Here is a 25,638-nt window from a genome sequence, read left to right on the forward strand (position 1 = left end):
TTTTTTTTTAAAGATTTTATTTATTTATTTGACAGAGAGAGACACAGCGAGAGAGGGAACACAAGCAGGGGGAGTGGGAGAGGGAGAAGCAGGCTCCCCGCAGAGCAGGGAGCCCGATGCGGGACTCGATCCCAGGACCCTGGGATCATGACCTGAGCTGAAGGCAGTCGCTTAACCAACTGAGCCACCCAGGTGCCCCTCCCCTGTTCTTGATCATACATAATTCTGAGCACAGGCCCAAAGGCAGACCCAGTGTCACGCTCAGACACAGGTCCAGGCATGGAAGGATAGGATGGTGCTCTCCACTCCCACAGACACACATCGATGCTGCTGGTCCCACTGAGGCTCGAGGGACACCTGGAGTAATGGAGGGATTCAGATTGGGAGGGGATGGTTGCTGCCTCCATCCCAGGGGTATGAGGTGCAGGTGTATAGAAAATCTCTTGGTAGAGCGAGAAGTGCAGTAAACAGGGGTGATGTGCCCTGCTCCAGAGTGTTGGGTGTTGTGCGGATGAAGGATGGGGTTGGAGCAGGCTTCCTGATACCTGACCTCTGGCACTTTCTGTCTTCACACCTGATCCCAGGACTTCTAGGTGCTGTTGTGGAAGCCCCATCAGCCAGAGGGTTGGATGCACTCCCTCTTTCCCTTGGGACCAAGTTAGTTTCCAGCCTTGTGGATCTGGGGCGGCTTTGTTCAGAGAACATATGTCAGACAACTCTGCCTTATGCATTTTGGTCTTCCAGCCTGGGGCCCAAGTTCCTCGGAGTGAACTGGGACCCAGGCTTTGTCGTGGGGCCCCAGCGACGTCAGCATGTCCTGCCTCCCAAATGGTATGGGTTCAAGAATTTGTGTCTGAGACAGGATAACTGTTGGGATGCTAATTCAGTTAAAAAGCCATTTTGCCTTTATCTTTTTCTTGATCTTTTAGTCACCTGTGAGTACGGAGTAGGTGCCATTGCATCGGCTGTGGTGGGCCTTGAGCGTACAGAATAATGTGGGATGACTGTGCCTCGCATGCTCCCCCTTGGGTTAGCTGTCCGGGACTCACAGCTCACATACGCATTGAGTCAAGGTCAGAAGAGGCAGCCATGTTCCTGAGTGGCTGTGTAATAAATAAGGCGTTGGAGAGAGGACAAAGCACTACTAACTAGAGCGATTACTGATTAAACAGTGGGAAAACGACACAGTTGAATGGGAAACCGTGTATGGGTTGCAAATTCTGTATACTGAGCAGAAGTAAGGAGGCTCGGCTAGAGAAGAGGAAGAGGAGGTAGGTGTAGATGCCTGTGGGGGTTCTGAAGGGGATGCCTCTGTACAGAGCCTAGTTTTACCTACAAACTTATCATGCCCTTGAAACATAGGTTTGTCACTAGTGTTTCTCTCACTTGACATGGCAGGGTCATTTTTGGCTCGCCGTTTGGACAGGAGGGGGAAGAGGGAGAGAAGAGGAGAAACTCAGCTGATAGAACTGGGTCAGAATTGGCACAGAGAAAGCAAGAACACAGGGTGTTCATGCCTTTGTGAACAGCACTGAGGTCTGATGAGGGAGAAAGAGAGCTGTTTGTTTAGCTAATGAATATTCACTGGGCACCTACTTTGTGCCAGGCACTGATTTGGGTGCTGGGGATCCTGGTTTTGTCATTCAATAATGACATTCTTTGGATAAACCCCCGAACCTCTCTGAGCTTCTGTTTTCCCATCTGGAAAGTGAAGATAATGAGAGTCCCTACGTCATAGGGATATTTGAGGGTTAAATGAACTCACATGAAAAGTGCTTAGCACAGTCCTTACTGCTCATGACCATAGCTGTTACTGAAGACACTGAGAGTGGTTAGGTGATTCAGGGCTGGTCCCTGTGCTCAAGGAGCTCACGGTGTGTGGGTGACAGACGTTTAACAGCCAACTGCAAAGTGTGAGTCAATGCCGGTAGAGATGTGGGAGAAGCAGTGAATTCTTCCTCGTGGAATCAGGGAATGCTTCCTGAAGGAGGAAGCATTTGAAGGTTGAAAAGGAATCCCCCGGGGAGGGGGGAGTTGTAGGGGGCATTTCCGGGCACAAGGGCAAAGGCATGGGATGGGCAAACGTATGGAGCTGTTTGAGAAACAGTGAGTCAGGTACTGAGGCGAGTGTGGGGTGTGCTCAGGGAGGGTCTCCAATGTGGTCCTGAGGAGGGGATGGGTGCCCTGGGTGAGTGGGGGAGGGAGCCCCTGGGAAGGCAGCTTTCACAGTCCTGGGCTGGATCTGGGAGGTGAGGACACTTGCTCCTGAGGAAACTGGAGGCAGGGACTGGGGCTGGAGGGGAGGGACCTGGCCAGGGTCGTGTGTGGGGGCATCTTCAGAGGAGGTGTCTGGTCCACGTCCGGTCCGTGTGAGAGGAGGGGTCCTGTAGAAGCTGGAGTTTCATGCCTAAAAGATTTGCAGAGTTGTCATGTGAGTCACTGAGCTGGGAGTGCAGGAAGGAAGCCCAGTTTTCAGGGGAAGATGACGACTTTGGCCTTGGACAGGGTGAGTTTGAGGAGCTCGTGGGTCATCCCTGTGGAGTTTAAAGTTGGGTTCTTGAGCTCAGGGTAGCTCAGCTGAGTGAATATGGAGCCAAGTCATACCCAAGTAGACTGTTAAGATCCAGACGAGCCTCATGGTACTTTCTGATGAGGGAGGCAGACAGGAACATAATAAAGAACCCAGGGGGCACGCCCAGTGGATACTTTGGGGTGTCCAGAATAACCCCTCCCTAGAAGTGACATTTGAGTGAAGACCCAAAGGAAGAGAAGGAGCCAGCCACCAGGAGCATTCCAGGCAGCGGGAACAGAACATATGTGTTGAGGCGGGAACAGGCTTGGCAGGTGCGAAGATGCAGAAGGAGGGTGGGGAATGGGTTAAGACCTGTCAGGCTTGCCCCCTGCCTGGTGGGCAGGATGCGAACACACAGTTCTCCCGTGCGTCAGCAGGTGGCGCTGCTAGCACAGACGGCCTGCTGCCCGGGCGGCCAGGAGGGCAGATGGGAGAACAGGTGTCTTGAGCTCAGGTTCGTAACCTGGGATGTGTGCTCTTGCTCTCTGGGGCCATGAGATCCACGCATGAGGGAGCCCTGGCCAGGGCCAGAAGAGCAGATGACGATTTCCTGACTTGCGCTCCCTCTGCTGTGTCGTTTTCGGTGTTTCTTTGCTCATCTTCTCTGTTGGTGACTGTTCCCTCCCCATTTCTGGGGATCTGTGTCTTACCCATCTCTCTTTGCTCCTCTGTCTTGCTTGCTCTCAGTCTCTGCTCCTCCCCCTCCCATTGCTCCCTGGTGCAGTGGGTTCCTTTCTTAATTACTTGCTTTCCTGATGTAGCTCAGAGGGAGGGCGTGGTGAGTTAGGGTCAGGAAGGCACTTTTTTTTTTTTTTTTTAAATCTCTGTGCTTACCCTTCCTTCTCGGGGCTTCAGTTCTCCATGCAGGGAAAGGCCAGAGCTTGGGTAGTGACCCCCATCAGCAGGTCCCCATTTGGGGACCCCTCACTCCAGGACCCCTCGGGCCCACCTCCCGGTGCCTCGCCCAGCTCACCTGGAGCACTCCAGCAAGTGGCACTGGCCTCATGTCACCCCTGGCGGTGGGAACCTGGGCTTGACCCAAGAAGGGAGAACTGGACAGTAAAACAGATGGCATGAAACAGCAGAAGAGCTCACCATAGAGACTACTAGGAAAAGGTCATTTTGGGCGACAGAAATAAAGCATCCCCCACCCCACGCTTAGGCCGTGCCCTTTGAATGATTTCTCAGGGAGACTGACCTGGCCGCAATCTGGTGTTGACCTCCTGGCCCATCTGGCAGGATTAAGGCTGTTGGGTGAGCACAGTGCTTAAGAGCTTGGTTTCTTTCTTTCTTTTTTTTAAGATTTTTATTTATTTATTTGACAGAGAGACAGTGAGAGAAGGAACACAAGCAGGGGCAGAGGGAGAGGGAGAAGCAGGCTTCCTGCCCAGCAGGGAGCCCGATGTGGGGCTCGATCCCAGGACCCCGGGATCATGACCTGAGCTGAAGGCAGACGCTTAAGGACTGAGCCACCCAGGTGCCCCAGAAAGCTTGGTTTCTTAAAGCCTCCTGCCCGGTGGGGAGTCCAGCTCTGTACCTTATCTGAGACCCTGGGCAAATTGCTTCACCTTTCTGTCTCTCAGCTTTTATGTCTGTAAAATGGGAGTATTAGCAGTAATATCACACAGATTGTCATGAGGATTAATTGAGTCGACAAGTGTAAAGAGCTTCTAACAGTACACGTGGTGAATGCAATGAAATTGCTAGTTATAATAACATTTATTAATAATTAATAATGCTTATACTTACATTAGTAATTAATTGATGTTAATAACAGCAATAGAATGGTAATGTATCATTAGTAGAATATATAGGGCTTTCTGGTCTGCTGGAAAACAGGACTGAGATGTTTGCTTCCAGAAGACCTCAGCTTCCTGTGCTTGTGCTTATATACAAAAATCATCCACATGTGCAGGTCTTTGTAGTTACTGGAAAGATAACATCACACGATGTTAAAGAAAATATGAGAAAGCGCCTGGCTGGCTCAGTGGGTAGAGCGTGCAACTCTTAATCTGAGTCGTGAGTTCAAACCCCACGTTGGGTGTGGAGCCTACTTAAAAAATAAATAAAAGAAGGAAAAGAAAACAAGAAAAGTGCAGCAAAAAGCTCCTGTAATTAATCTTTTCTCCCTAACGGAAATTATTTCCAAATTTGCCTTGACATAGGCCAGTGGTTATCAAAGGGGACCGACCACCTGGGGTACCTGTTAAAATTCAGATTCCTGGGCTTTGCCCCAGATGTACCGAACTGGAGTTTGGAGGGTGGACGTGGGACTTGTAGCTTTCATGATGGCCACGGACTGTGCTTGGGCACATGGGGTGTGAGGCTCCCACCGGAAACCCTGAGCGTCAGTGGCTTTCACCTGTGCTGTCCACCATTCTCATCCCCTGAAGGTTGGTCACCTGCACTCAGTTGTCATTGTCCTGAGACCCGTGTTTGGGACGGGTGTGGAGGAGCAAACTGAGGGAGGCGGCCCACGACCACCCAGCAGCCTTGTCTCAAGGGCATAAATAAAGGAACTGATCCCATATTAGTGGGTATTTAGGTTGCTTCAAATTTTCCATGCCCAGAAATACCAATGGAACACCCGTTTTGGTGAATGTAGTTTCTTGCATGTGCAGAACTTATTTCCTTGGGATATATATTCCTGAGGATGACCTCTGTTTTTATGACTATAGCTAAGTGTTTCCACGATGCTTTCTAAAGTATTGTGGTTATCGTGACTGGTGCTATTTAATTATTTATTTATAATTTCTTTTGAATAGTAGATGTATTTACATGTATTTGGTTCAAAAACCAAATTGACATAAAAATATATATGGTGGGAAGATTTGCTCTTACTACAGGTCCGCCCTGTCACCTCCTTCTTAAATCCACTTATGAGGTTCTTTCCAGTGCTCCTATATATATTCCTATATAATATGAACATATATATATATATTTTTAGATTTTATTTATTTGACAGAGCAAGTGAGAGAGAGAGAGAACGAGCAAGGGGAAGGAGCACAGGCAGAGGGAGAAGCAGGCTTCCCACGGAGCAGGGAGCCCAATGCGGGGCTTGATCCCAGGATCCTGGGATCATGACCTGAGCCGAAGGCAGACGCTTAACGACTAAGCCACCCAGGTGCCCCTTCAGCCCTCATCTTAATTTTTTTTTAATTATAGGTTTTTATTTATTTGAGAGATTAAGAGAGAGGGAGAGCGAGCATGAGTGGGGAGGGGAGGGGCACTGGAAGAGGGAGAAGCAGACATCCCACTGAGCAGGGAGCCTGACGCGGGGCTCGATCCCAAACTCCCTGAAATAATACCATTCTCTGATGTAACCGCAATACTATTATCACATGTAAGCGAATTAATATTAATTTAATAATATAATTTAATATCTGATCTGTATCTAAATGTTTCCAGTTGTTCTAAGTTTGGATATGGACTGTGTGGTAGATATTACTGACTTCTTGTTAGCGCCCACTCCCTGCACTTGGTCGTCATACCTCTTCAGTCCCCTTACATACAGAACAGCAGAGCTGGCAAAGTGGTTCTATAGAATGTCCCACATTTTGGATTTGTCTGAATGTTCCCCCTCCCTCCTTTTTTAAACACTTCCCTTGAATAGTCCTTGATTTTATTGAAGAAAGATGAAATGAGTGACCTGCATGCTGACAGCAGAGAGGAAGAGAGAAATTCCTGTTTTATCCTCAGCATCAGAATCATGCCATCTGCTTTCCCCTGGGTAGGGTCGAGGACTCTCTGCGAACTGTCCCCAAACCTGTCGCTCATTGGGCGGGTTGGTGCATCGAGGTCCGTTGTGTTTGAGAAGCAGTTTCAGGGGTTCCTCCCGGGAAGTCTTCTCCATGGTCCACCTCGGGGGTGCTTCCCTGGGTGAGGGAGTCATCGATGTGGCCTTCTTACTTGCCTAAAGCTGTTATTTTGCCCCCTCGTGTGTGTCCTTACCCATTGGGTAGAGATCTGCATTAATAGGCTACTCATCTAATTGAGATTGGCTTAAGGAAAAAAAGAAAAACATCGAAAGGAAAAAGAAATCCAAAAAAGCTCTTGTGATGGATACGTTTATGAAAACTTGGCTTCGAGAATGGCTGGATCCAGGTGGGTCAGGAAATGTTAGACAGTCTGTTTGGCTCTGGTTTCCTCTGCATTCACTTCATTCACAGGCAAGTCTCCCAGCGTAGCTGCCGACATTGGAAACTCCAGGGGGTAGTAAGCTGTTTCTTCCTGTGGTGCCAGCAGAGAGTCAGGCGTTCACTCTGGACCAGCCAGGTTAACGTGCCCATCCCCGAAGCAATCACTGTGGCCTAGTGAATGGAATACATGGATTGGTCAGGCCTGTCCCATGGTACCCACCTGAGAGTTCAGGTTGGGTAGGTTGAGAGAAGGACAGCCCCACCCAAGTCACAAAAAACAACGGTGGTGTCAGAGTCCTTCCCAAGGGAAAATCAAGGTTTTTCAACCAAGAGGGGCCTGGGTACTGAGCAGGCAGAAATCTGGTGACAGGCTTGGGGAGCCTCTGGCCCAGTCATCACCTCCTCTCCTGGAGCCTCCAGTACTCTTCATTTTGGATTTTGTGGGAATCAATATCTATGGGGATCATTTGTGGCTGGGTCCCAGCTCTGCTTTCTTAGTAGCTATGTGATCCTGAATAGAAGCGTTAACCTCTCTGGGTCTTAGTTTACCCATCCAGCAAATGGTGAGGATATATATTTTTAAAAGATTTTATTTATTTATTTATTTGAGAGACAGAGTGAATGAGTAAGCATGAGTGGAGGGTGTGGGGAGGGGCAGAGGGAGCTGGAGAAGCAGGCTCTCCACTGAGTAGGGAGCCCACCTCAGGGCTGGATCCCAGGACCCCGGGATCATGGCCTGTGCCGAAGGCAGACGCTTAGCCGACTGAGCCACCCAGGCTGCTTAGGATGAGCAACGCCTGCCCTCAGAGCTGTTCCTGTACAGCTGGGATGGTGACCTACACCAGGCCATGGACACCTCAGGATGGGTGGGGTGATTTCTCCACGGGGGACCATCTGAGCCCTTCGCTCCTTGTCCGAGCTCCATGTGAGGAGAGGAAGAAGGTGGAAATGCATGGGCTGGTGCAGTGATTCCAAAGTTGGAACTGGGAAAAGTGTCATTAGGTGGTACACAGCATTGCCTGACACTGGTCACCAGAGAGAAAGCCATTCACTTTTCGGATCTCTTTTGGTGCTCCTCACAACCTCAAGGAGGAAATCTCAGTTAGGTGCTAATATGTCTTTAACATCTCTGTAACATTTGCTGATCTTTCTTATTAATAGAGACAGTGGGTCTAGACTCAGGGCCTTGGGCAGGCAACAGTGTCCAGCTAGCTGAAACGTAATAACCTTGCTTGATTTTCATCATATTTATTTTTTTTGGGGGGGGTTGTCAAATGATCCCGTATTGAGATATTTTCCTTTGCCGTTCTTACCTAGCAGAGCATCTCACGGCACCACTGTTGACGTCATCTGTGAGGTCAGGAGGGTGGTGACGTCAACGTTGCAGCCCACAGACTGGGCAGTCCCTGGGGTCTCTTCAGTGGTTCCAGAGAGTTCTCTGGCTAAAGATGGGTGCCGCATCTGTCGGGCAATGTTGACAGTCTCATTGAAAGTGATATTTCCACCGTGCTTCATGTTTTTCTACTTCTTTCCGTCTCTTGGCGGTTCTTTGAGGGCTTTGATTTGATAATCAGGGCAGAGGCAGAAGGTCCCACTTCAGTCTGGGCCTGTCTGTTCTGAACGGTCAGTTTCACTGTCATCCTCGGGCCCTTCCAATCACCGGCTGCCTTGGCCATGTCATCACCAGCCTTTCTCGGAGACAGCCCCAGGGGGCTGATCTCTGGGGCCAGGGCAGACAGATGTGGCACCCACATCCCCCCTGGTGTGCCACGGGTATACGACTTTGATCTCACTGGGCTTGAACTTAGACCTCATGGTGGAGGTGGCTGGTGTCGGATGAACCAGATTTGGGACCACCTAAGACAGTTGCACCTTCGCTGCAGTTACACTCTTATTTTTCTAAAAATACTTAGAAAAACTCCCTCTAGGCTTGGCAGGAGATACGGTATTTTTGGAGCCCTCTCCTCCCTAGGGTTGTTTAAAGCTGGGGTGGCTTTCAGGCACTCCAAAAGAAACCATGGAGCTGGAGTGGCTGCCTTGCAGTTGCTAGACTCACCGGGCTGCACCAGCTGCACCAGCAGGGCCCTAAGAACTCATGCTTTCAGCCGCCCCGTCTGAGTCTTTCCACCTGTGAGGGGAGGAGGGTAGTTTTCCAGCCCTGGGACCTTAGTGCTCTGCCTTACCCTACAGCCAGCCAAAACTGTTCTGTCAAGTCAAAAGCCTAAAGATCTGGGGCCAAGGAAGCTCAGACTCCAGGACATAGGGTCCTCCTGGAGGGGTACCCTTCCTTACTTCCTTCTTACTCCTTTCCTCCCTGCTTCCCTCCTTCCTCCCTTCCAATAATGTTTACCGAGCGTTGGAGTGTGTCAGATGCCATTCTGGGTGCAGGGTGGGGTGGAGGGAAATGGTGGTGATGTCTGAGATGTCTATGGTGTCTGCCCCTGGGGGGTTTATATGCCACTGGGACAGAAAGACCAGACAACAGGTGAACAGACAAATCAACCAAACAAAACAAAACAAGCTAGGTGCCCTGTAACCGAGGGGATGTACTCTAGGTAAGTGCTCAGTGAAGGCCTCTCTGGGGAGGGCATTCTTTTGGGACCGATCAACAGCCGAGAAAGCAGCTCAGTTGATTTCCCCATTGGATCCTTGGGTTACATTACACCGTCAATCCATTGTCCCGCCTCTGTTTATTCTGGGGCATCCCACTGCGGGGCGGGGTGGGTTGCAACTGTCTCTGCTCCAGATCCCTGCTTTCCCAGCATGGTGAAGAGAGTGATTCTCGTAACTGACATGGGGCCACGTGAAGGTCACAGCTGGCTTTTTCTGGAGACTATCTTAGGACACCCTGACCTGTCCCCTGCTGTGACAGATTTGACGGATGGTGTTCACACAAAGCTGGTGCCTGAGCCTGGCTCCCCATAACCTTGAAACTGCTCTAATCTATTAAGAAGAAGGGACGAATTGGGAGACTTTGGTCCTTTAGTTATTAGCTGCAACCCATCATTTTGGACCCATGCGGTCCCTGATCCTGCCTTGTGACCGAGTGAAGGGGGCTGGGGCAGGGGAGAAAATGGATGGAAGCAAAGAGTTTGGAGCCTTGGGTAAAAGGAACACGGACCCTGCACAGCTCTGGGACTTGGGGGAGGTTAAGATGGTGGGAACTAAATGGGGTTTTCCCTAAGGGTGGAGGGGAGTTGCTTACCAAAAGAGCTGAGGTTACAGCAGGAGTAATCCAGGCTAGACAGCTGGAAGGACTTTCCTAATGGAAAGCACGGAAGGGCCCCTGAAAGCCTGTCTGGTAGAAAGCCTGCAAAGCTCAGACAGCTGCTCGGCAGGAGTCTCAGGGCTGGGCCCAGTGGGGCGAAGCTCAAAGCCCAGGGAGTCTATGTCAACACAGAAGGTAAGCTTTGTGTTTGTCTTTGAGGCTAAGAGGACTTAATGTCAGAGTGGGAAAGAGCTATTAACACATCAGAGAGTCCCAGTCCAGAGTCCCTTGTGAAGGAAACACCTCTCGGTGGAGCCGAAAAGCTTTGATTACCTCCACCCATAGGGGCAATTTCCTCTAGAAACGAGTATCCATCCCAGAGAAGCAAGAGATTAGTTCAGACAACAGAAAACAAATTAAGATTTATCAGGAATCAGGTAGACCAGGGGCCCGAACCTGAGTTTTCTGGTTGACCAGGCTCAGGAGCTGTCTGCGGTCCACACAGCGATCCTCCTGGTGTTGACTCGGAGGTGAACTCAGTGCTCCTACCTGGTCTGTTGCCAGCTAGGACCCTCTGCTTGGCATCCCATCCCTGCCCCCGTGCACGCATATGGCAAATATGTACAAGTCAGGAGCAGAAAGGGGAGCCTAGGAGAGGTCCTAAAGTGAGGCTCACAGCACCCCTCAGTGCTTCCTCTCACTTTTGCCAAGCTCAGCTATTTGGTTTCCTGGTGAACAGTCCCTGAGCAAGGATTCAAAACAGCGCAGCGAGAGAGGCCCCTGAAAGAGTACTTGTCAGGGCTGTCACAGGCATCCTCATTTAAAAATTTGACAATATCCAATTTTTAATTGGAAAACCAAAATGGAGTCCTTATAAATTTGTATATAGTAGAAAAATACAAAGACAACAATAAAAATCATCATTTACTTCCTGAGATAATCTGTTCACCTTTCCTTCCCACTTTTACTTCTGATTACGGAAAATGTCAAGTACATACACAGTAAATAGAATCATGCACCCAACAGTTATCAATGCTGTGCTGTTCGTTCCTGAGTCAGCTAGACCTCCCCCAGCCCACTCCGCCACATGTTGTTGCATGTCTTGGTATTTTGTTCCTTTTTATTACCAAGTAGTATTCCGTGGTATGGATATTCCACAGTTTGTTTATGGACTGTCCATTTTGTTTATTTTTTTTTTAATTTTTAAAGATTTTATTTATTTGACAGAGATACAGCGAGGGAGAGTGCACAAGCAGGGGGAGTGGGAGAGGGAGAAGCAGGCTCCCACTGAGCAGGGAGCCCGATGTGGGGCTCGATCCCAGGACCCTGGGATCATGACCTGAGCCGAAGGCAGACTCTTTTTTTTTTTTTTAATTTTTCCTTTTATTTTTATTTATTTTTATTTTTTATTTATTTATTTTTTAAAGTGTTCCATGATTCATTGTTTGTGCATAACACCCAGTGCTCCATGCAGAATGTGCCCTCTTTATTTGTTTATTTTTAAGTAATCTCTACACCCAGTGTGGGACTCAGACTCACAATCCAGAGATCAGGCGTTGCCAGCCAGGCGCCCCTAGACTGTCCATTTTGAGTAAAGCTGTGAACGTTTTCTTTTTTTTTTTGTGAACGTTTTCATACTAGTCTTTGTGTGGACCGTGTGTGCTCATGGTGGTACTATTCTCCACATTTTACAGATGACAAAACTTGAGGCTCAGAGAGGTTAAATTTCTAGCCCAAGGCCACACAGATAGTAAAAGTTGGAGATGGGACTCTAACCTAGGTTTGTCTTTTAGTTTTTATTCCCTCCCTGTGGTAGCTTTGTGCCACAGCTGTTTGGGGTCACTAATTATAGGGACAAATGGGTCCTCAGCTCAGCGGCCTGTTTGTAACTGAGTTTTAGTGCAGCCCAAAGGGTAGTATTGATCATAATGTCTCCGAGTCACCAAGAAAAGGTTATGTTAAACCTGCCTTTAAAAAAAACGAAAATGTGTAAGACTTTTAGGGAAATTTTCAGCCAAGGTTATTACACTAAAAGCAAGCCGGCAAACAAAAAGTTTTGCTACTCAGAGCTCTAGTTGTCTGGAAATCTCAGGCGTAATACGTCATTTCTGAAGGAAGCTAGAGACAGAAGGCGTGACTGGATGTATAACATAGTATATAAATAATACATTTATAAGAAACCATTCTGTTCTTTGTAGATCCAAACAGAATAGGATTTTGGAGCGTCTGCTGGTTCTTGCTTGGAAAGATGTTGCTAAGCAATGTTGCTAATATTATGGAAGGACAGCTTTCCTCCTCGCTTTTCCACTCAGCCCCAGGAAGCCCGGGAGTGGAAGTGCCTTCAGGGTAGACACAGCTGGTAAAGCTTGGTGATCTGTGACATGGGGGCCAGGGATCCCGGGGGTGAGAGGAGTGTGCTGCAGGCCACCCAGTCCTCAGCCTCCTCTGTTCCTGAGTCTCTGGAGGGACCCCTGGGTGGCCTGCAAGCAAAATGTCACACACGGAAGAGTGCTTTTGAATATTTCTACTGTGGGAAAAACTAGAGTCATGCCACTTAGATTCATGGGTTCAAATTCCCTAAATGAGCCAAAAAGAAGTATTTTAAATACCTTCAGTAACCCAGGAATAGATCAAGAACTCCTTTCTTCCTCCTTCTACCCCCGTTTTTGTTACCCCCGAGCAGAAAATCAGCCAAGTCCTGATTGACATCATGCATGGCAAGCTCTGGGTACCAAATGATTTGCAGCCCGAGGGCTGGATCCTTGCCACTGAGTGGGATCTGTGGGTTTCCTCAGGCATGGTTTCCTTTCCCTGAAGCTTGAAAATGCCACACAAGTCACCAAGATCCGTTTCCAAAATCTGAGCCAGTTTCTAGGCAGATCCACTGTTTAGTATGAAATGTGTGGCTCCAGGGAAAGTACGGCTGTGCCAGGGCTCCCGAGGCTTGCCTTTGCGGCCTCCCAGCTGGGTCTGGACATGACTGTTGCTGTCACTGAAGGACCCTGTTGTGGGATGGGCCCTCTTGGGGGCTGCTGGTGGGCTCCGAGAGGGGACGTTAGGAGCTGGGAGGAGAGTCAATGTGTTGGGTGTTGACAAAGACCCCTCCTGCACCTCTATTTTCAAAGTAGAAATCGTGGGGCACATGGGGGGCTCAGTCAAGCATCTGACTCTTGATTGCGGCTCAGGACTTGATCTGAGGGTCGGGAGTTCAAGCCCCGTGTTGGGGGCTGGACGTGGAACCTACTTAAAAACAAAACAAAATATAAATGGCTTCCACACCTCAAACCTTCCCAGCCTTTCCCTTCTCTCTCTTTCCCTCCTCAGCATCCCCTCCCGCTCCCCTTTCCTCTTTCTTCTCTTCTTCCTGTGCTGGTATCCCAGAGACGCAGCTGTAACGAGGCCCAGCAGGGGGCGCCGATGAACCTGCCACGAATGAATGACGTCCGGTTGCCCAAGGAGCACAGGTGTGAGTGCTCTGCGGCAGTGAGAGTGACAGAGGCTTCAGAGGCTCGGGGCTGCTGTACATACGCGGGTGCCCCAAAGACATAAGAGAGTGGCGGTGCTGGCCTGAGCAGGTCCAAGGTGGTGCGATCCATAGGGCGGTCGGGGACGCTGTCCCCGGCAGAAGGGGAGGGGCAAGGCATCGGAAAGAAGTCTGGTTTTCCTAAAAGGCCCCGCCCTGCTGGCTCCAAAGCCCTTCTTTGCTGCGCATCTACTCCCAATCCTAGCCAAGCCTCATTTTGCAGAGGCATGGAGGCACCCAAGCTGGAGGTGGAGAGGGGACGGGAGGGGAGGGGAGGGAGAGCTTGCACCCCGTCTCTCTCTGAAACCTGGGCGCTGGCAGCCGGGCCGAGTCCCAGTTTCGCACGGATGTGTCTCCTGGAGCGGGTTCCCAGGCACAGAAGGCCCTTTTCTTTAGGACCAAGCATGCGTGTCTGTCTGTCTCACCCCACTGGCCCCTTAGGAATGGGCTGTGCAGCTGTCTGCCCTCTGTTCATGATTAACTTCCCTGTCGTGCCCTCCCCCCACTCCATCCAGGCCCCCTCAGCCTTTGGGTTTCCCCCGACTGGGGCAGAGACCCAGGTTGGCAGCTGCCTGGCACTTTGTTCTTGGGGACTGCAGGCTTGGGGGTGGGGCGGGGGTGGGCTGGAACAGACCTTTGAGGTCCTGTGAGCTGCTGGCGGTGCAGATCGGGAGACCCCTTTTCTGCAGTCCTCCCTGACCTCCCTCGCTCTGGTCTGGATGTGTCCAGCCTTCTCTGTTGGGTCATGAATGTGAAAAGTGTTCCCTTTCGATTCTCTTTCAAACTTTGTGATTTCTTTAAGGACCGTGTCTTTGGTGCAGTGTGTGGCTAACACCTCATACTTGCCTATTTTTCTCTTTTAACGGAGTCGTTTTAAGCTCAGAGCCTTTGTCAGGCAATAGTATTGAGCTAGTTTAATAAGTTTGTATTTGTTTTCATAGTATGAATGGCAAGCGATAAAAGATTTTCATTTAGGGTGGTAATGTTTTCTTTTTAAATTAAGTAAAAGAGTGAGTTGATTTAATTAAGGGAAAATAATAAATAAATGACAGGGTATGTTAAGCCAAAAAATGGTGAAGGGGGTATGTGAATGGCCTAATTTTGGGGAATGGTGGCCGGGTCACACTGCACAAGGTAGCCTGGAATGGGATTGATCCCATGGTTTCATGTGTGTTAGCACTGTTTGTTTTGGGCGAAGGTGGTCTATTTCTCACTTATCCCAGTCTCTCTGCACAAAGTATTTAATAAAGTTGGTGGAATGGGGAGGTCTAGCATAGATGGCCGTTGTATGCTCTGCCTTATGCCAGGGAGGTGGAGGGGTGCCCCCACCCCACCAGCACCTGGCGCCCCATTGTGGCACACACCCCATGATAATTCTTCCCTTTCTCCTGCATACTCCACGCAAGCTTCATCTTCACTTCAGATGGTCACTGGCCAGCTTGTTATGCTTTGGTGTTTTGGTGTGGGGTATGGGCAGAAGGAAGGGCTTCCTCACCCCCAGCAAACTTCTACCTCTAGGGCCTCAGGAATCAGATCAGGTTTTGGTCTTTTAGGGACAACCTTGTGTTTTCAGCCATGTTGGGGCTGGAAACATTGTGGTCGTAGAGGTACTGAGAGTGCCTGGAACCGTAGAACAAGAAGGTTAACCTGCTTGGTGGAAAGATTTTTTGCCTTCATTCCTGTGCCCTCTTGCCCACTGATGCACTTGACCTGAAATACCTCCCAGGCGGTGGGCGATGGGCTGGAGCCACCCATATTCACTCCCCTGGGAAGGGGTCAGGCCTTGCACTGAGACGCAGCTTTCTTCTGTGTATGGGTGGATAGAATACACCTCATGCTGGGCTAGACCTATGGCCAGTGCCCCCACCACCCTCCATGTCCTCTAGCTGAATAGTCCAGTTCTGTGTTCTGCCAGAGGCAAAAGCCCTGGGCTGCTTGTGCTTGTGCCCTGCCCTCCTCCCCACTGAGGACACTCCTTTCCCCATTCTTTTTTCCAGACTGATTCGCAGGTCCCTACTGGTGTACTCCTTGCAGCAGGCCTAGCCACAATCCCAGGGTGGGGCCTGGGTCACTCACTCTCTGGCTATAAATAGATGTCCATGGCTCTCTCTGTGATCTCCCACCACCCAGGCAGGCCCAGGAGGGCCTGGGCCATTGCTAATGGATGCTTCATAAATAAAGCAGACACATTTTGGCACCACCTGGGGTTCTCTCCTCTCCACCCCAACTCCAGTGCCTGCTAGAAACTCTGCCCACTGGAGAGGCAGGGTTGAGGCCTCAGGCCCTGGAATTCATTTCCAGCCCTGTCCCTCTCTGGCAGGTCCCCTCCCCTGCATGATTCTCTGTGCTTGCATGAACACCAGACTATATTAAAAACAAAAACAAAACAACAAAACCCACAACAAGGCAAATTGCCTCAGGGACCTTTATGGCCCCAAAGGGCTGTTTCGGAAGATGGACTAATTGGCTTATTTTAATTCCCTCCAGCCCTCTGCCCAAGTCCCTTCTCTGGGGGAAGGAGAAGCAAAGCCAGTGTGGACGTGGGGGGCGGGGGGTGGTGGTGGTGGTGGTGATGGTGGTGAGAGGGGCTAGGCTTACTGGCAGCAGATGGAAGTGAGGGAGTGGGGCTGCCCATATCAGGGATTCAGCCGCGGCCCTTTCCCTACGAGCTGGCCAGTGACCTTCTGTCTTTCGGTTCTGAAGTGAAGATGAAGCTTGCGTGGGGTATGCAAGAGAAAGTCCGCGGCAATCGGGCGCTAGGTGCTGGTGGGGTGGGGGCGCCCCTTCGTCTCCCTGGCAACCCGGGATGCCAGGCAGAGGTGTAGCCTCAGTGAAATTGATCACTGACCCCGAGTTGTGTCAGACTTCCAGGGCAGGGGAAACAAAGGTTAACCGGGGACTGACCCCAGCCCAGGTAGGCGCCAATGCTCGAGTAGCCCCCTCCAGCCTCGCAGGACCGCCCCTCCCCGGACTTGGGGAAAGGGAGGAGGTAGCATCCCGCTGAGTCAAAACGCCAGGGAACCTCAGGCCGGGGAGGGCGGGCGCTGGGCGCGGGGTGCCCTCTCTAACCGCCTGGCCCTGGGCCGGGGGAGATCCCGCGGCGGTGCCCGTGTACGCAGGCAGTTTCGCACGGACTGAGGACGCGCGTTTCGTCTCGGTGCATGTTTTTTCTCCCTGTGTTTTAAAGACAGTGACAGCATTGGAGAAGTATCCCGGCGGGCCGGGCTGGGAGAGCGCGTCAGCCGCCTTTGCCTGGGGAGGGAGCCCGGGGCCCCGCCAGCGGAGGCGGGGGCGGGGGAGCGCAGAGGAGGGGACGGAGAGGGAGCGGCGAGAGAAGGCGGGGGGGGGGGGGGGGGGGCGGCCCGCCCAGAGGGGAAGGGAGGGAGCCCGGGAGCCAAGCAGAGGGCGAACGCGGCGCCGAGCCCCCCGGGGCGCTGAGCGCCAGCGGGCCGCCTGAACCGCCCGCAGCCGGGGTGCCCGGGTCGGGGCACGGGAGGCGGGGCCGGGGCGGGGTCCCGGCGCGGGCGGCGCGTCGGAGCCCGAGACCCGGAGCCGCCCGTCCGGGCCGCACCCGGAGCGAGCCTTGGAAATGCCTGCGCTGGGGGAGCGGGCGCCGGCCGCCCGGCGGGCTCCGAGGAGACGCTGAAGGTCGCCGGGAAGTGAGCGCCCGGTCACCTGACCCCCGGGGCGCACCTAGGCGGGGCGGGGCCCATGAGAGGCGGGCGGCCGGGGGCCGGGGCGCAGGGGCTGGGAGCGGGCGGCGCGGAGCGCGCGGAGCCGGGCCGACGGGGGCGCGCTGCGGGCGGGCGAGGGCGCGGCCGGGCACCGCCGGCGGCCTCGCTATGTCCCAACCCTCGGGGAGGATGCATTGCCGAAAGGCAGGGATCCGCGCCGCGGTGGTGCTCATCGGACTCCTGCACAAATCCCGAAAACAGAATAAAGAGAAAAGGTAAAGCCTGGCAGTGCCGCCTCCCCCTTCCCTCCACTCTCATGCTAAATCCCCGCTTTCTTTGAGATAGACTTTTCCAAAAAGCCTTTGGCCCCGAGTTGGTTGGGAAAAACCTCCGCTCCACGCGTTGGGGAGCGACTCAGGAGCTTCGCCCCGGACACCGGCTGTTGGGAGAAAGCCGAGGCAGGACTTTGGCTGGGTCTGAGGGTGGCTGGGAGGGCCCTTCGGGATCCATCAGCAACAGAGGGGCACTAAGTGTTTCGTCCCCATTCCCATTTGCCCATTTCGTTCCCATTTGCCCATCGCAGCGCCCTTCCTGAAGCCTGCAGCACGGGTAGCATTGATCCGACCCGGGTGACAGCCCCTGGCTCAGCCCGAGTGGCCCAATGCGCCGGAGATGCTATTTGCTTCTCTGCAACTTGGCTGAGCCCGCGAGGTGCCCGCCAGGCCGGGATCTGCTTGCCTTGTGCACAGTGTGGGCAGGCAAGGAGCAAGTTTGGAGGTGGCTTGACAGCCCCCTCCCTCCTTCTTTGGATTTTTTTTCTCTTTGCATCTTCACCTTTCTTGGGTTTACTCTACTAATTGTTTGCTCCTGGATGTTGGAAATCGTTCTCTCCAGCTATTTCAGAGATACCCTGGATGACCTGTGGGGTAAAGAGGTGGGGGTTTGGGGCTGGCAAAGGAGCTTCTGGGGCAGCTTCCTGGGCTCCAGTCCCTTGCTGCAGGCTTGATGTCCACAAGACCCAAGGGAGCTGCTCACACAGGCTGGCACACACTCCTCTGCCAGGGTTCCTGAGCCCAAAGCTGCCTAGCAACTGGGGTTCATCAGAGCCAACTGTCCACAGAGATGTTGCAAGGATTTGGGGTGACTCCAGGGGCCCTGCTGGATCCTGATTTCCAGAGGAGTTTGCAGTGGTTAGTGCTGTGCTCTGCATTAGACAAGGGCTAAGTCAAGGGCAGTGGAGCCAGAGATACCTGGGTGGTGATAGGTGACCCCTGGGCTTGCCCAGAAGCTGGGTGTGCCTGATGGGGGGGGAGTGGTGGGCAGTGGATTAGAGCACTTTGAGAAGCTGGCATGGGTTGCCTCTGTGGTGTGGCTGTCCCCCATCCCTCTTGTCCCTCTTCCTATGATGCAGTCTGATTCGATGTTTCCCATAGCTAAGGTGACTAGCCGGTGAAATGACTTCAGGTGGTTAAGCATGAAATAACATTGAGTCACCTAGTGAGAAGGTTCTTCCCTTTTCAGTTCTCTACTAATGCATGTGATTTCTTCAAGGGGAAAGTTTCAGGTTGGTGCTAGTCTGGCTTTAACACCTTTTTAACACTTGCTAATCTTTCTTTCATAACAAAGAGAAAACAGACCTCTGGCTCTGGGCCTTTAAGTGGGGAACAGTGCCTGCCTACAATTTAGGTTGTTTCTGTGCTATTTATTTTTAGGATTCTCTCCTAGTTAGGGTCAGTGGTACTGGTTTTCCATTTTGTGGTGGTGATATAAAACCTCACTTTAAATGTATTAAGTCACAAGAATGAGTCCATTTAATAGAAATAGTAATAGTACAGATGGTATAGAATGTGGCAGAAATCCTGCAAGTGATGTAGGGAATGGCTGATGCTGGGGACAAACCTGTCTAGCAGGAAAAGCTACCAGCAGGACTCTGGAGCCCAGTGCTCCAGGTCTGGGCCCCATTTCCCCCTAGACTTTGATTCTCTTCCATTCCCTGTCCTTCAGCATTTTATCTGTAGGGGGGGGATGACTAAGCCAACCCTCTAAAGTCAGAGGGATAGGGGATGGCTGTTCTGAGACAACCGGCGCCTGTTTTGAGGAATGAGAAGGATGATGTGCTTGATAGACAGGCAGCTGCCTCAGACCAGTTCCTGTTTCTGAGAATAGAGTGTATGGTGGGGTGGAAGGTTCCTGCACAGTCCTGGCTTATCCGTTGACTATGATGTGGTAGTATCAGTGTAATCTCCCTGAGCCTGTTTCTGTGTCCATACAAAAGGCCGAAGTGAGATATTGTGGGTGAAGATGCATCTGAGAGGTGTGAAGTGCCACATGAGGGTGAAGGGGTTTGGACAGAAGTGTTCCCATTCGCCTTTCTATGGGCTTGTGCTCCTGGAAAGCAGGGTAAGATGTCTGGTGGTGACAGCCTGCCCAGGAGGCAGCCAGGTGCAGTGAGGCACAGGGAAGGACTGGACAGGGGACAGGGCAGGAAGGTGAAGGTGCCCATGGCTCATGGCATCTTATCCTTCCTCCTGGATGCACTGTGCCCTTCCCTGCAATGCAGCAGACATTGAGGCCCTCCCAGCCCCTGCCTTCGTCCTATTCTGCTATTGCTTCTGTTATCCTGATTGCTTTGGCCACAGATTTAACTTACCCAAGGAGAGAGAGGGATTGATCTCATGTTGGTGCTAAATGACCTTTGCTTTCCTTGCTGTAATCTGGAGTTTCTTTGTCTTTAAGCTTCTGAAATGCAGTGCTCACTATTGACCCTTGCCCTCTGGGCACCAGCCATGGGGGTTGGGGGGGGTGGACGGGGCGGGGGGGGGGGCGGCGGTGGTGGGCTAGAGCAGGCTGCAGCTCCCAGCCTCTCTAATGTGCTCCCCAGACCCCAGGCTGGGTGTTCAGCGTGCTAAGTCTCTGCTTCCTCCCCGTCCTCATCATGGCGGACTCAGACCCCTTCTTCATCCTTCCCAGAAGGCCTGAGCCATCCATCAATCTTCCCAGCACCTTTAATTGACAGGCTTATGCAGATAACACTCCTGGCTGTTGGCCTTAAGGGATGAAGTGGTCCTGTGTGGCTTCGCAGTGATGGCCCCAGGGTCCTTGTCATCTTCCTGCCCTCCCCGGGCTCCTTAGAAGTATATTGCATATAGGGGGAGGCAGGTGTGCCAGGGAGGCTGGTAATGACACAGGTATCTCAAATGGGCCCAGAACCAGAAGACTGCAGGTCACTGCTGGTAGGTCCTGAGAACTATGCCGAAAGCTCCAGCCGCGGTTTGCCTCCCGGAGAAGCGGCTGTGGTGCTCGTCAGCGTTTACTTGACGACTCTGTGTGGGAGTTGTGGGATGACCCGGAGGTTCTACCTCTTTCTGACCATCTTCCAGTGACTCCACCACCTGGGTTCCTGCAAAAACAATGGTGTGTTTGCAAGGGGGGATTGATTGGAGCATGGTTCCAAGGAGGCACCTGAATGAAGCCTTCCTTGCAGATGGCATTTTGGAGACCACTGTAGTGGGAAACTCCTTTCAAGTGCTTTGATTTTCAGACCCTGCTTTCTTGTAGTTGTGGCAGATTGGGGCAAGATCCAGAGCATCACCTTGGTCATGGTAGAAGTGGACGGGTGGGGGGGGGCATGCTTTCCTCTGAGGTGGAAAACAGGTACCTCTGGTGGGAAGGATTGAGGCAGAGAAACAATCAAAATATGTATGTTCCAAATGGTGTGGATGAAGTTGTGTGGCCTTGAGAGTGACAATCTGAACTGGAGAGAGGTCAGTTAGCATAACTGAAAAGACATCTACTTCTTACAGGGGGTAGTTATTTTAAGACAACTCCCACCATGTGGTTTGTGAGGAGGAAAATATGAATTCACTCATTATTCAGCAAACCCCTCATGGCAGGCTCTGGGGGGCAGAAGAGTGAATCTAATGAATCTGATCCCTCTGTTGTGGGGTATAATGTCTAGTGGGTTATTAGAAAAAGTTCATCCCGTGCTTGCTTCGGCAGCACATATACTAAAATCCAAACGATACAGAGAAGATTAGCATGGCCCCTGCGCAAGAAAAAGTTCATCCCTAGCTTTTTTTTTTTTTTTTAGACTTTCTATTGTGGAAATTTTCACACATGCACAAAAGTAGCGAGAATAGTGTAATATGATACCCAGTTTGAGCCATTATCAACTCATGGCCAATCTTGTTTCATTTATTTACCAACCCACTCCCCCACAAGATTATTTTGAAGTAAATCCCAGACATGATATCATTTCATTCTTAAAGATTTCAGTATACATCTTAAAGAATTCTTCTAAGAAAATATTAACACTACCATTATCCCTGAATTAACAGTAATTTCTTAATATCATATTTAATTAGTGTTCACATTCCCCTAATTGTCTCATAAGTTTTTCAAAAATTTTTTTAAAGATTTTATTTATTTGAGAGAGAGAGCACGTGTGAGTGTGTGTGGGGGGAGGATGGGTGGGGGAGGGGCAAAGGTGGGGGAGAAGCAGGCTGAGCAGGGAGCCCCAATGTGGGGCTTGATCCCAGGACCCTGGGATCTTGACCTGAGCCAAAGGCAGGTGCTTAACTGGCTGAGCCACCCAGGCGCCCCTCAAATTTTTTTTTGAGTCAGGATTCAAAAAGTCCAGTGTAATTGGTGATATGTCACCTTATGAGTTTTCTCCTCCAACTTTCTTTTTTCATTATAATTTCTTTATTGGAGAAACTTGATCATCTTGGGGAGTTGCCCATAGTCAGGATTTTGTGGATGACATTTCCTGGTGTCATTTAACATGTTCTGCAGTCCCCTATGCTATTGTAAGTCGGTATTTAGTTTTAGAGGCTCTATCACATTTGGGTTTGTTTGTTTTTTGGGCAAGACCTTGCATTGGGGTTTATTTGATTGTCTGTTTTTGTGATGTTGGCAGTTGATTGATTTGTCCTTGGAGTTTGAAGGCTAGTGTCATAGAGGATACTTGCATTCTGCCATGGGAGAGCATGTGACAGGCCTACGAGCTGGCTGGATTGGGGGCCTGAGCCTGTGGAGTGTGCAGGAATCCTAGCCTTGGAGTCCCAGAGTCCCAAGGCTGGAAGGGGCACACGGCGGGAGCTGATCTACTCCCTGGCCCTGGAGCAGATGGCTGCTTGTTCTCTTCTTCAGAGGTGGCTGGGTCCTGCCCTTTGTGGAAGGGCCTGTTACTTACCCTCTCTTGTCTGATGTTTGAATGCCATCCGGTTGGCTGTCGTTGGTTTAAAGAACAAACATCTCCCTTTAGCCAGCTTCCCATTTTAAGCCTCACTGAGCACCTGAGAAGTTAGACTCATAGAGTTCAGGGAGAGAATTTGAGGCAGAAATGAGGTTTTTTGATTCCTTTGGAACCCTGTTTTCATCTCCTGTTTGGTGTCCCTGCTTCTTGTCCTCCTTATCCATTCTTCTCTTGGTGGCCAGAGTGGAGTTTTAGAAATTCAAGTAAAATCAAGTCTCTTCAGTGTAGAAATCTCTCCGTAGGCTTTCCATTATAATTTAAATGAAGTCCAGACTCTGAAGCTGGGCCTGCCTCGTTCTCTGACCTTACTTCCACTTTGCCTCTCACTCACTGTGGTCATTGTATTTCTGCTGCAAAGGCCCTTCTCTTTCTGGAACATGCCAACCTTGTTCCTGCCCCAGGCCCTTTACATGTGCTGTTTATGGTGACTTAATTGAGCGGTGCTTCCTCATTGTTGGGTGTCAGCTCAGATGTCATCTCTTCTAAAAGGACTCCCCTGGCCATCCAATCGGAGCAGCTCACTCCAGCCATTATTACTTTACCCTGATTTATTACCTCCATGGCACTTATCATTAACTGATATTACCTGGCTTATGTAATAAACAATTTACTGACCGTTCCCACCCCTAGAATGTGAGCTAAGAGCAGGGACTTTGCCTTTTTCACTCCTGGGTCCCCCATTGCCCGGAACAGGAGGTGCTTAGTAAATATTTGCTGCATGAATGAATGGGTGCACATGAAACTCACTGACTCCCCAGAAAAAATATGCCCACTGCCTGTTCCCCCGAGGTCCTCTTAATACTGCAGTGCCCTCTGCCACAGATTTCAAGCTGTCCTTTTCTTGTGTGGGGTTGGGGAATTCTTCCCTTTTCTCTTTCTTGGAAGAAATTTGGAGAGAAATACAACTGAGGACGTGCACACGTGGAGTGCCGTTATTACTCTTTCGACTCCTTTCCTGCCCCTGCGTGTTAGGGAACCTATACATGGTGAGGGTCCAGGCTCAGCCCTGAAGCCGGGGCTGGGCTGCAGTGCTGTCCTGACACTGAGTTCCTAGCTCTCAGGTCCTGGAGCTGCTGTCTGAGAGGCAGAGGCGGGCTCCCTTCATTCATGCCAAAGACGGGGCAAGTGGGTGTTTGAATTAGTGAACAATCGCCATTAGTGAATATATGTTTTTTCTAAATGCAGCTTTATCTCTTTGGAGCCCGAGATTCAACGATGGCTGGTTAAGGATGTTGCCAAATAGAGGGCCTGCCAAGCCCGCTTGGTTAAACCAACGAAAATCACTTCTGTGCAGCCGGGGAGGGCTGCTGAAGGGCTCAGGAAATTTCAGTCATTTTAAGCAGATGAGGCCCTCTTGCCTGCCCTACCCCATGCCCGCCCCACAAACTGAGTTTCTTTGCCTCCCGAATCCATAAAAAGTAAATGAGGTAGGCAAGATGATTTCAGGTGGACAAATGCTTTTTATTTTAATTGCTCTTTTAAAAAATGAATTCTGGCAAGTGATACTGGTTTTCCATGTATGATGGTTACATAACATTTTTAAAAAGTAAATTTGTTTAAGTAAAAAATTGCGATCAATTTAAAGTGTTAAGAAAAGTAACAGTCAGGTGGTACATGGACTTGGGAAAAAATTGAGCAGGTGATGTGGAAATGTCTGCAGTTTGGGAAGCGCTGTTGGAAGGAAGGGGGCACTTTTCTCATATGTTCAAGTGGGCCCCAAACACCAGGGTCCTGGGGCTGTTGAAGGTTGAATGGTTGTAACCAGCCAACATCTTTTGAGGCTTACTGTTTGCTAGGCTTGCATACCTGGCTTAATTCTACCGGTTATTATCTTTGTTTTCCAGTAGAGGGCCGGAGGCTTAGAGTTTGAGGAGCACGCAGGGGACGAAATCAGAGGTGGAGGGGTGGAGGAACAGGGATTTTAACCCTGGTCTGTTGAGGTCCAGGGTCTGTACTCTTAACTGTTATATTATTTGGAACCCAGGATAAGCACATACGCAGTGCCAGGCTTCTGAGAAGTGCCCCTTGCACGCTGCTGCTGCATTTCTCATGAAGGCATGAAGTGCAACAGATCTTGGGGCACAGCTCAGGGAATTTCCACATATGTATCCACCTGTCTAGATACCATCCACATCAAGACATAGAACTTTCCTGCGGCCCAGCAGGCTCCTTCTTTCCTCCCCATAGTCCAGTTATAATTACTGTGGAGTCAGGCCCATTGCCTTGTGTGTGGGGCACCTGGAGTAGCCTTGAAACCCGTAATAAAGGGAAGAGCATATTTGGGATTTTTTTTTTTTTTTTTTTTTAAGTAGGCTCCATGCCCAGCGTGGAGCCCAGTGCGGGGCTTGAACTCACAACCCTGAGATCAAGATCTGAGCCCAGATCAAGAGTCAGACACTTAACCAACTGAACCACCTAGGCACCCCTGTGAGTTGGGATTTCTAAGTGGGGAATCCTAGTTCAACCCTGAAGAAGAAGGTGTTGAAGAATCCACACTGATTTCTAGGGATGCGTAAGCTTGGTTTCACCTTCCCCTCTTCTTCTAGACACGCTCAGTGGGAACCTGGAGCCGATGCTGTGTTTATTCACTGTCCTTGGAGCAAGGGTGGGTTGAAAAATTGTCACTTGCTTTTAAGCTTATCAGTTATGAACACACTGTTTCATGAAGGCTGGAACTCTAGCCAAGTCCTTCCTGGAGCCCTCTGGGGGTGGGCTGACCCTGCCAGGCCTCCGGGTTAGTCCACTTCTCCAAAGGAGGGAGCAGTCCTGTTGATTAGAGCCCCCCCTCCCCCTTTTCCATGTATTTACTGTAAAGATCTTTACCAACCACTGAATGTGTGGGGCAGAATAAGGAGGCTGTGCGGATGTCTGTTGTCATGAGCACTTCCTCGTGGGGTACAACAACCTGAACCGGCCCCCAGGCAAGGCACACCTCTCACGTGGTTTACAGGACAGAACCCTATAAGGGCGGAGGCGGGACCTCCCCTCATTCTTCAGCTTGCGGGCCTTAACACCACACTGTCTTTTTTTTTTTTTAAGATATTTTTATTTATTTGACAGGGAGACAGCACAAGTAGGCAGAGTGGCAGGCAGAGGGAGAGGGAGAAGCAGGCTTCCCGCTGAGCAGGGAGCGCGATGCGGGGCTTGATCCCAGGACCCTGGGATCATGACCTGAGCTGAAGGCAGCTGCTTAACCAACTGAGCCACCCAGGTGCCCCAACACCACACTGTCTTGTCTACAGAGAGTGGGACAGCCGCGGCCCGG

At 50.9% G+C, this 25,638-nt stretch overlaps 1 protein-coding gene and 1 non-coding gene across 5 annotated transcripts in view; both read left to right on the forward strand.

The window, feature by feature from the left end:
- RAP1GAP2 (RAP1 GTPase activating protein 2) overlaps nucleotides 1-25,638 on the forward strand; it is a 172,485-nt gene that overhangs the window by 50,235 nt on the left and 96,612 nt on the right. Inside the window, exon 1 of one of the 4 annotated variants that reach the window (XM_081805541.1) lies at nucleotides 17,245-17,391. The exons of the other annotated variants lie outside the window; for them this stretch is intronic. Within the exon in view, the coding sequence (XP_081661667.1) occupies nucleotides 17,285-17,391 (107 nt within the window). The 5' untranslated portion in view covers nucleotides 17,245-17,284. Of the gene's footprint in view, nucleotides 1-17,244; nucleotides 17,392-25,638 lie in introns of those variants that run through there. 4 annotated transcript variants of the gene reach the window in all.
- LOC115937708 (U6 spliceosomal RNA) lies at nucleotides 21,100-21,202 on the forward strand. Its single transcript, XR_004072949.1, has one exon. It is a non-coding gene; the product is annotated as a U6 spliceosomal RNA (small nuclear RNA).

The sequence above is a fragment of the Leptonychotes weddellii genome, chromosome 15 (assembly GCF_054177405.1).
Source record: "Leptonychotes weddellii isolate Sample4059 chromosome 15, ASM5417740v2, whole genome shotgun sequence".
NCBI classification, from domain to species: domain Eukaryota; kingdom Metazoa; phylum Chordata; class Mammalia; order Carnivora; family Phocidae; genus Leptonychotes; species Leptonychotes weddellii.